Here is a 16,684-nt window from a genome sequence, read left to right as displayed (position 1 = left end):
AAAATAGCTCGTCCGTAATTTTCATTTATTTCAAAGTTCGGCGCGAGCCGAATACAAAGTGCACGATTTATCAAATGCGCTAAATCAGCGAAAGGAAATACAGCATCGATTTCGCAAGTTTAGCGAGCAACAAGTAATGGTTTTATCGTACGAATTGCGGGTTAAGTAATTTAGAGTAAAAATATTTAAAAACGTGCAAATTTCGACGATATTTTCATCAGGACAAAATTTAAAGTGCTGATTTAACGTTATGCTCATCTAATAACGATACGAATGAACGAATTTAAAATTGAATCTACGCTATTGGTTTTTTGTACAACATAAAATCATCGTGATCGTACCTTTTAATGGTGATTTAATAATCTCATAGGAACGAATTATCGTTCACATCGTCGCCGTGACGTGCTGCAAACTTCAATTACGCTTTAATTCTGATTTATCTTCTGTGAAATAAGATACGATGGCGCCTTATTGATAAAATATAAAACTAATTTATCAGTTTTTGATGATTTTAATATTTTGCGCATATATTTAGCATATAATAAGAATATAATTTATTTCATGGTTATGTCTTAGCATAATCGTGTTGAATGTGTATGGAAATTACCCTGAAATTATTGGTTATGAATTAAGAATAAAAGAAGTGGCAAGAATATAGATCTATTGAAGAGTAATTAGCTATAATTTTCAAGAGACTTCGCAGTAATATTTTTCAGAAGTATTTTCTAATTTGTTAAAGTTATAAGGGTGAATCGCCAAATGCGTAATGGTCGCGTAAAACCTCATATATATAAATATCTTACATTGATATTTAATCTAAGTAACATTCAGTAATAAAAATATGAAATAGGAAATGAGTAAAAAGTAGACAAAGATTTAATAAATTACGTCTTGTTTTATAGATATCAGCTGTTAGCAACATTTGAAAAAGTCAAACACATTAATTTTTGATCAATTTATACGACTAATAACATCATGCAATTTTATTATAATTTTGTATTTTTATAAATGAAAATTTATTGCATTTTACATTCGTTGCATATTTACAATTATTATAAAGCTTAAATCGATACTTTTAAAATCTATCAAGTTTCCTCTAAATCATACTACGATAAGACTGATAACTGACAATAAATAAAATCATAATAAAATTAATAATTGATGTAAATATAAATGCTAATTACAAAAATAAATTTAAGAACGTCGATTTACTTCGACATTCTTATCTTTCCATTATTGTTACTTAATAATTATTAAATACTTGATTTTTCTTTCGACAAATAATTAAAATTAGATATTAGTTAATAATTTCTTTTAATCTTATACTTTTAATTAGTTTCATTTATAAATTCAACACTTTCATAAAGGAGATACGATTTAGAAGACCTATGGATACAATTTAGGTAACCAATTGCCTTGTACTTTTTGCAGCATGTTACAAAAAGACTTTGGACAAATTAATTGGTTATTAATGAAAAGTTAAACATGTATATAATAAAAAAATGTCAAGTTGCAATTTCCAATGTTCATTTGCGTACAAATCGGCATCAAGTGGAAAATATATAATATAATGAAAAATAGCTTAAGTGATGCGCGCATTCGACAACTCTCCCCTACATCTCTTTTCTCCTCGCATAGAATTCCGCGTTAACAATGATACCATCGGCGATCGTATTAAATTTCAAATTATTCGTGACGCTAAAATAATAAACAGCTCGTGAAATGATCGGGAAATTGGCATCCGAAGGCATCCGCTCGCGCTCCCGGTCCCCCGGGCCCATTCCAGCCCGTTAGCCTCTCACGGCGCTGTGTCACGCGAATTTGAATAACGATTCATCGAGTCGCGCAATCAACGATTATACCGTAAATTGCTGTCCCATTCGGTGCCGGTGGTTGCTTTCAGTCCCCGGATTATAACGAATTATGTACCGGCGTGGCGCGGCGCAGCGACGGCATGGCCGATGAATCGGGACCGATTATCGTCTTTCTCATTTGCTTTTGGCAGCGCAACGTTAAAATCCTCTCAATGGTGAAAGTGATCTGATAAACTTTGCAGCTCTCGTGTGCCGACCTTGGAGGCCGTGCGCTGGAGGCAACCTTTGCTTTGTGATCGATATTCCGTCGGCTTCCAATCCCGCGCGTATTGCGAAAACGCTGCTTTTATCGTGCAAAGCGCACACTTCTTTCTTTTTCCATCGCACGTTACTTTGTTTTTATAATATCTTCATCTCGATTGCACCGGGAATTCTTGAACTCACGTGTCAACGTCTTTCTGATTCCGTGCAGTGACGAGTGCAGCCTCGTCAGCTCGCGCCGGTCGAATCTCCGCTCTCACTTCGGTCGATCGGACGCACGGTAATGTAATCAGAGCTTCTCAAGCCTGACGTCACAGCGACTTGAGCGTGTCGCGACTTGCAAATAGGCATACTACTGAAACTATTCGTTGCGGTTCGCATTCTGCACGAGTGCCCCTGTGGGATTTGATATATGAGATAGACGTAAAGGATCGCATGCGGCTATGCACGCGGCTCACGAATTTATCTCCTTCCTGGTGTCTGCGAACCTCTGTTCGCTCAAGAAGTCAATCAAAAGTTTAACTTTAGTGATAAAAATCTAAACATTTCTTAATGCATACCCATCTATCTTTATACAGGATGGATACTAAGTCTTCTAAAAGATTTTAAGGGGTGATTCCTCACACAAATTCAAGACGAAAACTTCATATGATCATATATCCGAAATAGATTTTTTTTTTAAACAAAACATTACGTTTCTTTTTTTAAATATGTTTTTAATGTTTCAAATATGCTTTAAACAGTATTATAATGAAACATGTTTAAAACATATTAAAAACAACAATTAAGCATGTTTTAAATTATTTCAAACATATTTAAAACATGTTTTTTATTAACCTTGGTTTTAAAAATATAGAATGTAAAAGCTGAACGAAAAATTTCGAAACCCACTCGGATTATTTTATATGTTTAAAATTTTCAAAATAATTCTAGTAATTTTTAAAATTTTTGGAAAACAATTTTTTCTTCAACTTTAACATTCTATATTATCTTTGAAACCAAGCAAGTCATTTCTGATATATGAGCATATGAAGTTTTCGTCTTGATTACACAATAAATAACTAAAACCTTAATGATCTAAGTAGATCTTAGTAGGTCTTAGATCTTTAATGTTTAAAAAATATCTTCGATGTGATTTTGTACATCTATTTCATTTTGCAAATTGCACGCCGAAATTATTTTTAATTTTGGAATGCAATCATATAAGCCAAGTTGGGCTAATAATATTTTAAATTAAATTGAGAAGCAATTTAATAATATTAATAATAGTAATAAGCATCTTAGAAAGATAAAAATAATTTGATGATAACAAGCACCTTTTAAATCTGTAAAATTTATTGTGAAAAATATTATCTTATTATTTTCGTCTTGAATTTATGTGAAGAATCATTCCTTAAAAGATTATTTAGTATATACTTTGTATATATATATATGTACTTTGTATACCTTGTTTATATTTAATTTTTATTTTCTTAGATATATTCCTAATATTTTAATATTCCTAATGTTCTTCCGTGTCATATCACGAGAACGATACATTTGAATATAGCCCAATCCAATTTAATTGTTTATAACTTTTATAAAAACTGTATATTCTGAACAATTTTTTTTAATTATGATAAATAATAAGATAACATTTTTCACAATAAATTATTTATAGCTTTAAAAGATGCTTGTTATCGTTAAATTATCTTTCTAAGATGCTTATTACTATTATTAATATTATTAAATTGCTTCTCAATTTAATTTGAAATATTATTAGTCCAGCTTGACTTATCTGATTGCATTCCAAACATTAAGAAACATAACGATACCGAGCAAATATATTTATTGATAATAAAAAAAGTTATAAGAAATTTTAGCATTGGAAAAACATTGGAAAAAGAGCCAGATATGCCATATCCAGAGAAACGGTAAAAAAAAGCGTTTTATAATCTGGCATTTGTAATACACAGCACTGAATTTCGTAAAAATTCAACATCGATATATTTTTACGATATTTTTCGATATTCATAGGATATCGAAAAATACCATAAAATTCATTGTACTTCCCCTCTTAATAAATTTCCTCGATAAATTGTTCCGTGCAGAATTATCGCCGAATTTATCTATTAATTTATCAATTCATTAATTTATTAATTTGCCGTATATACGTACAGTTGCGGCGGTATATGATCCATCCAGCTATCTCGCAAAATATGCCGCACGAGAGAGAGCGACTCTTTGAAAATAGCAGAGGTCACGAGTAGTCACGCCAATTAATTCTCTTGCGCGACTTGTTAATTTTCTCTGAAAAATTTAATTTTCAGTCGCGCTTTAATCACGCCGCGTACGATATCAAGCGAAATTTCAGGATTCGGAAAAGCTTTCTTTCCTGAAAGGATGCGCGGTCTACAAAAGGGATCAGTGCTCAGAAAAATTCGTAATGACATTAAAAACTATGGAACTATCAATATTTCACATATATATATAGCGCTTTATAATTACAGTTTCCATAAATACATTTATATTATGCACATATGTTTAAACTATCTGTTAAAAGAATTCAGCGATTTATTTAATTTTCATACAAATTTTCATATGAATAATTGCACGTCTAAAAATATATTTTCCAGTTTGCACTCTCCTTTTATCTTTAGCATTTATAATTTATTTAATAAAACACAGGTATTTTTAATTTAACATAGTTGCGTTTAATATCAGACACGTGTTTAATCTATTATAATGTATCCATATTTAATAAAACTTTTAAATACATTTATTCTCAAAATAACATCAGTTTTTGCATTAACATTGCTAAAGGACATTATTTATTGTAGCGTGCAGCATTATTTCTCACATCCGTGCATTATATTTCATATCGTCGTGAGCTTAACATTTAACGTTGCGGCCTTTATCCGCTGCACTACTTCGAAAGGCCATGAAAGACGATCGGCACAACAGATTTTATTTTGTTGGGTGTGTTACACGTGCCATCTTACCCACCTACGCGCATACCGGATTTCGGGATCACCTTGTTATAAATTCCATGCGATAACACCGTTAATCACGTCGATCGATCGGCTACCTTTCTTTGTCGAATGTTTTTACTGGCGCACAAAAATATGTATGCACGAAAATATTTATCACTAGTGACGTGTCAAATTCCATCGGCTGATAATACATGGAGATCCCAATAAGTATAATAGGATAATTAATAGATAAAGGAATGATCCCGAGTTTTGTATCCCTCGGATAAAAAATCTTATTTCAATTCTTCTGATATAAATTTACGAAGCAAGTTATAGCCAATAATACTAATTTACTGAATAATTTTTAATGGAAGAAAAGGGAACAAGTTTTATATTAAACCTTCTTTATTAAACGTTTTGGATGATGAGTTCAAATCTCAGAAAAGTTCCATCAAATCGAATTTTTTAAATATAACATGTTATGTCAATTTTTAGATAATGATATTTCTTCCGAACAATTAAGGTGCAAAGTGAACGTTTCCTTTAGGATTTGGGAGACGTTATCAGAGATATTGAAATGAAATGTTAGGCAACTACTGCTGCAAACAACAAAATAAAAAAACAAAAATTAAACGCTCAATATCTCTTTTTTTCTAATTTTAAATAAAATATCATTTTTAAAATATCAATTTTTCTATGAAACTTTCCTATACAATTTGAACAAATGTCTTTTTTTTATATCTCAAAAATTGGACCTGATGGAAATATTTCGACAAATTCAGGTTCAGCGAAAATTATTTTAAAAGCAGTTTTTATGTACTCTTGTCGAAAACCTTAAGGTGATTCTTTAGTAAATTTTTTTTACAAAAAATTTGAGATGCCCCGCCAGGATCCATCCAAAATTATAAATATCTGCTTAATTTGAATAAAATATTAAAACTATGTGTGTCTAATTTGTCTTAATGAAATAGTATGGAACATACGATAGAAAATCAAGAACTGCATCTTCATCGATTAAATTTATATGCAAATTTATGCACGTAAATATCATTTTCAGAATGGTTGTTGACCTATTACTTTTTTGTGACAATTAAAATCGTAATTTTTTCAACTATTATAATCTCATTTTAAAAAAAAAATTATGTAAGATTTGTGTGCAGTTAATCAAAGAAGCGTGAGCTTAATTTGTCATTAAGTTACATTTTCAACATTTTTTTCTCTCTTATTTCATCGTTAATTTATCGTAGAATTTTGTCCATGTCAATTCTGGTACTTCAACTTCATTATATAAAAAAATTAGACATTTTTATTGTAACTCAATTTAATAAAGAATCTTAATGTAAATCTAGTGTAATCAAAGATCAAATTTCACATTTGACTAAATATATAATACAGAATATAGATCAGGCTAATAAACTTAAAAAATTTGATGTGAAAGTTGATCCAATTATCTTAGTAAGAAGTTATTTTTATTTTTATGCATTCTTTACTTATATCTTTTTATACAAGAATTAATATCGCCAGTATAAGTGCTGAATTTTTGAAATTTAAGAAAATGGCTTTCAATATTGCATTACGTTCTACCACCATCCGAATTTACGGAGTTTTATATCGACTCTCTTTCTTTCTCTTGCCAGGAAATCTCTAACTTTTTGCAGCGCATTAGTAATCGCAACTTGGTTAATTAGAACAATATTTTCTGGTAATTGCTTTCATTAGAATACCACGGCTACCTGTTATTCTTTCTCTCGCCGGCATGTAATGCTATAGTTACGTATATCGATTAACGGTGCGATGGATGTAATACTGTACAGCTATTCCACAGCTATATATCTCGCGATAAGAGCAGCGATAGCGCTTTACGTGTATTAAGGAAATTGCAAAGTCGCCTCTATTTCGGGAAATCGTGCAAATTTTTCAGGCCGTACCCCCATGTAAAATTTTTGCTTATTCGAATGAATATTCGGCATTTGATGCATATTGTTCGGGCTCTATAAATATTTATAAAACGCGCGTCGCATGCGCGAAACGCATGAAAATATTTAACGAGAATTTTGTTAAATATTAGTTAGGTAAAAAGGTATGAAAACATACATACTACGCAAACGGCTTTTTCACCGTCGTTTTGTTTAACTCTGTTTGCACACACCAAGCATTTTCCAAGCTCGATCAGAAAAAAAAACGTTTGAAGATAAATAAGTTTCTAGATGCGTTCGATTCCGATCTGTGCTCGTAGCGTTCATTTTCTGCAAATTCTTCGGGGCATAACCGCAAGAATACGTATAAGCATCGATTTGTATATTTGTTTACTCTTGTTTACTCTTCCGGAAGAGGAATAGGAAGCAAGACGAAATCTATTTACTGTTAGTTTTCCTTTCTGCGAATTCCAATCAGAAAGATTGCTGATTTTGACAAGCAACATATTCATATACAAGAATATATTTACATTCCAAACTTTCTTCTTAAATATTCCAGTAGGATATTTTTATTTTTATTTATTTTTTTTTTTTTAAACAATTATTCCGCCTTTTGAGGTGTCTGCTCTAATTATATATAGACAATAGAATTCTAATGAATTAATTTTCATGTATAATAATGTTGCTTATAACGTTGTGAACAAAAGATGTCATAGACACGAGACTCAATAATGAATACTTTTTGATCGTGTATCAAGGATGCTCTGTGAGCACAAGTTTTACACATTTGATACATCGTAGCTCAAAAACCATCCATTATTCAGCCTTGTATCAGTATGACATTTTTTCATCACATTGCAAGCTACATATATGTGAAAAATAACTTATTTCACCGGGATCCAATTTTTCATAGAATTAGCGTGGGATCCTTTGTGAGATTTTAATCGCATTGGCTATCGTGCAGCGTAAATTTTCGACGAAAATCTCATTCACATATACATCGCAATTACATTAATGCGGGTCCAGTTCCACATGAGGATTCCCTTAAATGCGATCATCGATGATGGTCAAATGGCGATACATTGTTAGAGCGAAGGCATGATCTACGGGTGCGGTATCATTTTGCGATAGATCCAGAGCACGAATTGTTGCGCAACGAGAGAGTGACGGGCACGTATGAGCTCCCACACACGAATAAGCGACTCATTACCCGCGAGACATTATTACCGCGGTCGCGCACACACATACAAGCCGTACGTATCGCGTACGTATCGCGTACGTATCGCGCAGTCGAACTGGTTTACGAGAGATTGTTGATCATCCTAGAACGTGGAAGAGCGGAAGTTGCCTTCCGTAAAGCTGCGTGATAATCTGCAGAATACACGCATGGCGCGACACTACTGACTTAATGCACCGACATCAACGGGGGATATTTGAAATTCCAATTATTACCATCTGTCTTGAGAAAAAAGGAGATATCCCTATATTTATGTTTTATAGATAAGGCATTGTGTTCGTAAAAAGAAATTCTTTCCTTTTCAGACTTTCATTTGAACGACCTGTTTTTTTCTTTTCTTTTCTGTTTTTTTTAACTAAATATTCAAGCACATTCTTTTCTTACCAAAGAAAGTAATAACTTTTCATAGGTTCATAAATTTTGATACATTCAAATGAAATTTTATGAAGACACAATTTTCATTTGCAAGCTGATTTTATAATTCGAATAACTTCGTTCGTAACCTCAATATGTTATTTTTATATTTCTCCGGTTAAATATCGCAGAATTTACTTTGAATCGATGCAATGAATTATTATTGTGAAAGATATTCGTATAGGTGACGATGATAGAAAATAATAAAATGTTAATAATTAATCTTTTAATCACACACAACAGCTATTGATTAGTCGATCGTATATTAATTGTAAGCAAGATTCGTATGAAGCGAACGACGGAACGCGCGGTAATTGATATACCATAAACAATACCAAATGTCCCTGTAGGCGCACACTGACGGAAGTTACGCTCAGACAAACCGCATGTAAGCGGGATGTGAGACTGACGCCCGCGATGCAATCATGGCTGTACGTTGCATTTCCGGCCGTTCGTACGATGCGTGAGCGATATTTGCGCACACCTCTATGATCTACCTGTCAGAGGCACACAAATTCGCACTCTCACGCGTACCGCATTTGCGAATCTCTGTGTTAAAGCGCAGAAGTGCGGAGGCGCTAATGAAAATAACGGGTTACATTCGCACCTGTATTTAACATTTGATTTGACACAGCCGCCATTGAGTTCGTATCTTCAGCGCGTATTCAACGTCAAAAATACCATATACTCGTTTCCATTAAATACAGCATTCACAGAGGATGAATAAAATCAATATTTTATCGCGGCTGTATCTAGCATGAAACGTGTGATGAAAATACGAACGGATGATTGCGTATTGATAAGAATTAGTTAATATGATATTGAAACAATTCTAGATGATATGAAATTTCTTTTCTTTTTATTATAGTCCTCTTTCTACGGTTTATTACGAATTATTTCTCTTCACTTTCTTTTCTTCTTTTTATTTTATGTTTCAAACATATATATTTTTGTTTTTAATTGCAGAGAGAAGAGAAAATGTGTAATGTAATTAAGAGGAACAAACATATATTGAAAAAAATCAAAACTATATTACACACATACACACACACATACACACATGCCGTCTCGAACTGTAAATGTTACGTACCAGTAAAGTAAGAAAAACTGGGCATAGCCATGTCGAAGTTCATGGTTTCGAACTCATCCTCATCAGACGAATCATATCCTAATCCACCTGTAATAAAAATAATTATCATCAATATAAACTATATTTTTATGGTGAAAATCAACGTACTTGCAAAATCTTATCGAATCTTTCTTAAAGTAATATATATTTTAAATCTTAAAATTTTTTTATTTTTTTTAAATATTCCAGTGCATATATATACATATATATATTTATTTGTATATGGAAATTACGTTGTATTCTTTATTTATCAACGACAAAATCAAATTGTTTTACAACTTTTTTTTTAAAAGTGTGTCAAAATTTACGTTGTCACTAGCGTTTTCTATTTGATCGAAAGATTCTTACATTATAAACAATATTACGTTAGTAATATATACGTAATCATTGATGAATTTAGTTTATTCAATTGAATTCGATCTATTTTATTTTTATTTCACACATTTACTTCAATGCATTAAAAAATTAAAATATGTTATATCGATGAGCAAATTTATTCTGCAATTTATTTAGGACATGCTATTTAAAACTTCCTTCTCATGTTCACCGTGGCAGTGCAGCGCTGCGACATACACGTGGAAAAGTCATAATCGCCTGGGCAATTAGCCGCGAAATAACCATTAATTACATCATACATCATCCAATCCAGATAGTGGTGTGGTCGTGAAGGATTTCTAACGAATATTACCGACCGGTGTGGCTGCGACACCTCAAATCTACGTGAATTTTTTTGCAAAATCGTCCGATGTAATATTTAACTTCTAACGAATAAAAACATTTTATAAATAATCTCACGAATTTTTTCAAATTTTTACGTTACTGCACTCGTGACGGAAAAAAATTTTCCATAAAAAATATGAACTTTGATGAAAAAAAAAATTAATTCTAGGTATTGTCGAAGAAATAAAAAACTCGTCGTGTTGATATCGAGTAACGTACACCGTTAGATATCAAAAGAGCAATAGTAATTCAATCCCTTGAGCTAGAAATAACATTTTGTTATTTTTAACATCCATGTGTCAAAATGTAAATCAATCTATTTTCTGTGATTAGTTTCACGTCAACAGTGTCCATATTACTGTATACCGTAAATAACAAACTGAATCAAATTTAATACATTTTAAAAAATTAAATTGGTTAACTCCATTGTGTTAATTAAATTAATGATATATTCAATAGGAGCAATGACGACCTATAGAAATGATAAAAAATAATTCATATTGAATATAATTTGACATAATCAATTTATATTAATACGCGTTCCGATAAAAGCTCTAAGAAAAGATATATTGAGAAATTAGGAGAAACGAGGACGAAAGTGACACAATGATGTGAGGATAAAGGTAAGGTCGTGCCACGATATACTCACATCACCGGCGAGATCGTGGCGTTTCCACCGATTATCCAATTCGGTCGTCGTCAATTCGCATTGACGGGCGGGAGTGTAGGTGTCAATTTCAGTCAATCTATTCCCCTTCTGCATGCAAGAAGCGCAGTAACGCGGACCCGAGAAAATCCGCGAGCGTGAGCTCACAACTGAAAAACGCCGGTGAAGATTGATAGGGCAGCCCCGAAACGCCTCTGACGGAATCGTGAAAAGGGCCGATCTTATCGTATCCGCATCCGCGGAAAAATCGATCCTCGGGCGTGATATTAATTTCGAGGGAAAACGGTTACGTGTCACAAATTAAATTGTTAATTTCGCGGGATTGATAAAACACGCGCCGCTCGCATCGATCGCTCGTAAAAGCACAAATTTTCATCGCGTAAGAGATTAATAATACGTTACGAATTTATACGTTCACTATGCATTACCGCGTTGATAAATAGTGACGATTAATTATTTATATTGCAATTCACATGCAAAATATATGAACATCTATCGGCTCCGTTGTGTTTTAATACTTTACCGATATTGTTGATTATTGTGATGCGGCACTTTTTGCGCTTTAATTGAGAGAACGGAAGTACGCTTTTACCTCAGAAATTTAATCTGTGACGATTTTTTGCTAGGTCGATTATAACTATTCGGGCTTTCACAGCGCGTGCGTTAAGGAGTTACATTAGTATATATAAAAAAAAAAACAAGAATAATATAAATATTCATATAAATATATATTCGCTATAACGGAATTAATTCTTTCTGTAAATAATTTTCAATTTATATACGCCTTATAAATTGCGTGGATTCCTTCCGTGATTACGACCCGCCCTCTCCGCCGGTGGGGTATTTCGCCAGTAAATCTAGTTGTCCAGCACCAATGTGCAAATTCTGCGTGATGGATGTAGGATAGCGCATGAACGGCCTGCGGCATCGCGCTCACGGGCGTTGTTCCCCTGAGAAATTTCCGCCGGATCGATCTATCGGGTTCGCTCGTTTTTTACACTTCCCACTTTTCTCCGTTCCCACCGCCCGTTCGCTTCTTCGAGTGACATTAGGCGGGCTTAATGCGGTGCCGCGGTAAAAAGGGGAACCGCGGATGCGGGGGTACGTAAGTACGACGCAGCGTCGCGACGCGACTGCCATTGACTGCAGGATGAAATAGAAGTTTTGCCAGGAGCGGCGGATAGTAAACGCGTTTTGCGAACCAAATTTCCGGGAAATTCGGGATTTTTCTTCGGGATATATACGAGATATTAAACAAAACGAGATATTATAATGCCTCAAAAACAATTTTGTCAACAAATATACATATTTTTCGACAAAATTATCTTGTACGTTGTTACATAAATCTATAGTTAAATTTAACTTAATGTTAATCGCCATTGCGCTTCTGCTCAATTATATCGGTTGAAATTAAAACAGTGCTTATTTTTCACACTGTACAATGTCAATTTGACACCTACAACGTCAAATTGACACGATATGATATCAAATTTAATTATCGTTTTAGTGCAATACAGATCTGTCCAATTTGAGCTTCGGAGCCGAAACGCAAAGTTATCGACGCAAAAAAATTTTATGTAGGTAAGATTTCGGGGACCATAAAGTGTTGATATGGATCCGAGTGACGCTTATCAACACTTTATAGTGTTTCCCAAAATTTTACACTCACACTGAATTTTTTTACGTCGATGACTTTGCATTTTGGCTCCGGAGCTCAAATTGGACAGGCTTGATATAAAATAACAATATGTTTAGTATAAGCCAGTGACTTACATTAGATTAAATTTGACACTATAGATTTAACAATGTATAAATTATTTTTTATAAAGTCTATTTAGCGTTGAAATTATTTTTTAAAAGATCCCTTTTCAAATAGATTCGCTCCTGAAATTCGGCGTTTCCGCAGTGTCCTCGGGATCGGCTGGCAAAATTCCACTTCTTATGGATGGATCACCATCGTGTAGCTGTCAAAACCAGATATCCTCCGGCGTGGCAGCGAAAAGAGTGACGAGTATCGTTAGATATTCCCAGCATTCTCCTCGAATTATCGTGCATCTGGATTAGAATCGCGAATTGGATTTACGTGTGAATACCAAGATATAGTTTGCAATTCGCGTAACTATGGATTCTCATAGAAGAAATACGGCAAAAATACGAGAATAAATACGGCGAAAATTAAAAGTACAAATACACGTACTAAACTCTTTATTACCGCGGTTGAAATCGATTTTCTGGGGTGGACAAATTTTATTTTTTTTTATTTCGCTTTTCTCAAGCGCTGCTCGATATTAGTTTCATGACCAACACTCAGTAATCTGCCGGTTAATTAAGTTTACAATCGGGTATCAAGTTAGCGACTCTTTTTATGCTTTTTATGCTACGTTGAAAGTAATAAACTGCATTCCAAATACAAGAATACAGGGATAGAGATTTGGGATGTGCAGTCATCGTCGACCGATCGGAATGCTTAATTGGAATGCTTGTCGATTCGATCGATCCACCATACAGCATTTCGATATAAGGTAATTACAGTAATTGCGGCAAAGTATTAATAGTTTCATGAGCAATATAATATATGCACATGATACATTATATGGTAAAACACTCTAATTAGCACTAAAACATGGAAAGTCCGTCTCGAAACTTCACCTTCCTTTCGGTAAATTTGACAGCAAACATATTAATGGAAAACGAACTCTCCCTTTCCCTCTTTTCGCTCACGATATTCAAAACGCGTCATCTTACTCGTTAAAAGTAAACGTAGTTTGCTGAAGACGATCTGTATAGCAGCAATTACCGTAGAAGATAATGAAGCCGTCAATCAAATAGGGTATTAATCCGATTCATCGAAATTGACGTGAATAGATGATGATTTCTATTGTTATTACGAGCGTTCTCTCTCTCTCTCTCTCCCTCTCTCTCTCTATTTCTATCTCTACATTGAGAAAAAAGTTGTTAACTTGACTAAATGCGTTTCGTTCGTAGTGATTATTTAGTTCAAATATTTATGTATTTACATTAACAAAATCCTGAAATTTAAAACATGATATTTGTTTGAACTAACAAATATTTTCTGACGGCCCATGATTACGCTACATTTAGTTAGATCAACTAATTTTTGGAAATAACAACTTTTTTTCTCAGTGTATCTATTTCTATTTCTTTACATCTCGTTCTCTATACTATTACAGATATTATCCGTGCAGGAAAGTTTCGTAACAAGAGCTTAATACACGATAAAGCCGTTGTGAAAAATGCTCGCTACCGACGACGACGATGCATCAAATTAACAACTTAACAAGTTCGCATCGAACGATAGTTAGAAATACCTGCGGATTATAAGCGATTACAGAGAACGAAGAGCAATAAAATTTCGAACCATTTCGCTCAGATTCCGCGGAAATTGCCTTTGTTTACAGCGTAATATCATATTAATGGAGCGCTTAATTAACTGGGAAGTTCGAGTATTATACTCGCGTTATTTATAACGAAGATACTGCGACGTTCGGCTATTTGCACGAAAACCTCCTCGCTTTCGAACAGTGCAAATTTACCCGGAAGGCAAAATATTTCACTTGGTTGTTTAAAGATATTCTGCATTTCCCTTCTGTTTCAAGATTATCTCGTTCAAATAGATCTGAAGTTTAAATTTAAAGGGAAAAATACCTGAAATTAGAATTTTGTTTCACGTAGTTGTATGCAAGTAAGGTGAAATATTTTCGCCCTTTTGGGTTAAGTAAATTTTGCACTGTTGTTTCCGTTAATCTAGATTCGTTTCACTTCGATGGATACCATCTTTGCTTCGCTGGTGGTGAAACAGGGTGATTCTCTCGCGTTTTACATCGCTTTCGCCAGATAAACATTTCTCGAACGAAAGATAGTAGGTACAGAGACCGGTCGCTCGATTGTTAGCGAACCAGCCTCGTGGTTTATTTAGTCTGTTTACCGGAAGAGATGTAACTGCATGAAAAAATGCATACCCTGTTGGGCGAGAAATTACAGGTCCGACACCGCTGCTGCCGCGACGTCTCGTAAAATATGCTTCTCTCTTTACTCTATCGCGTGACGCGTGTATTTCATTGTGGACCCACCGCCATCACGTGGGACGGATAAATATTTGTCAAAGATATTACGATCGCACGACGCAACACTTTTTAGAACGACTCCTTAAGTCGTATGGTAACTCTCCGACCGGCGTTTTATTAAAATTCCTTAAACTTTGTGTTAGCAACGCGAGACTTTTGCGTTTATTTAAATTTTTAAGAGGCTTTCAAGCTTGCCGTATGTTTTAACAGGAAAAATACTGAGTGAGAAGAAAGAATGATCGTCGACCGTCGACGGTACAACGTGTACACATGTATCAAAAATGTCACACCGGTACGTAATTATTTCTCAAATTATTCCGATTATCGAAGCTTTATATTCGTTATGTATTTTTTATGATAGCAACGCGCATAATTTTAGCGAACGTATTTTATAATGTCTCGTCGAAGTTATTTCTCATTATCTGAACGTCTCAAGCGACTTGATTGCGCTGAAAATGAGTCTGCCGATGCGAGAATATTTCTGATACGAAGTGAAATGCGAAAAAATCGATAGCAAACATGAACCGACAAAAAGCCGAGGGAAAAAAAGATAATACCTCGTAGCGCACGTAATGTTCATAAAAAAAAAAATGTTCAAATCTCCGAGGAAGCGTCTCATCGCGCCATGCATCGCTGATGTCTTGTAGTACATACAAGTGCAGTGCATCGAATTTCATTTTCAGAAATTTCAAGAATTCTATTTGTAGAGTGTCTTTTTATTCCAACAGAATTTTTCATCCATTCCATTTATCATGTATGCGCGCATATATACTTGTTAGTTGTAATTATTTTTTATTTATATTCATTATTATTATTATTATATTATTGTGCTAAAAATTGGACGGATTTATTTTTCACAGAGTTTTGTTGAAGAACTAAAAATTTAACTAGATACATGTCTGAAAATAATTTTGTTTGATTATCAAATAACTATGTAGGATGTTCAAGCTGGACGTTGCTAAAATATCAAAACCTTTTATTGCATTGCTCATCACGTTTGATTTCCTACATAATTATTTTAATGATTCAATAAAGTTATTTTCAGAATGCTTACCAAAATTTTTAAATACTTCAATAAATTTCATACACAGAAAAACTAAACTTGCCAAACGATAGAATCTTAGTACAATTCGATTTTTTTTTTTACATATAAACTTACAATTCCCTAAGAAGTTATATAATTTTTAATTATTAATTAATTAGAACAAAAGAAACGAGATAAAACAGACATAACACGAATTAAGCATGCGAAAAGGTCACGGTAGAAAGAAATAGTTTAAAAAAGGAACATTGCAAGAGCTTGGAATTTAATTTTACTGCAGACAGGGGTAAAATGAATTATGTGGCGGAGTCCCCATATTATTTCGCAATGATCCGTATCTCTGCTGAGGCGACACGCTGAGCTTTCGCCGGTATCAAAGTTGCAGTTTCAACTGATGGGTTATAGTAAGGATAGACAGGGGCATCTACCAATCGAGGTGTGGATGGAA

General features: G+C 33.7%; 1 protein-coding gene across 1 annotated transcript in view; it reads right to left on the bottom strand.

Annotated features, from left to right (window-relative positions):
- LOC105150613 (virus-induced RNA 1) overlaps window positions 1-16,684 on the bottom strand; it is a 37,110-nt gene that overhangs the window by 7,888 nt on the left and 12,538 nt on the right. The window contains exon 2 of the mRNA XM_011063807.2: window positions 9,684-9,770. Coding sequence (XP_011062109.1) covers window positions 9,684-9,770 — 87 coding nt within the window. The remainder of the gene's footprint in view (window positions 1-9,683; window positions 9,771-16,684) is intronic.

This window comes from Acromyrmex echinatior, chromosome 19 (genome assembly GCF_024713525.1).
Source record: "Acromyrmex echinatior isolate Ae372 chromosome 19, ASM2471352v2, whole genome shotgun sequence".
Lineage (NCBI taxonomy): Eukaryota > Metazoa > Arthropoda > Insecta > Hymenoptera > Formicidae > Acromyrmex > Acromyrmex echinatior.
This window is presented reverse-complemented; position numbering and strand designations above follow the sequence as displayed.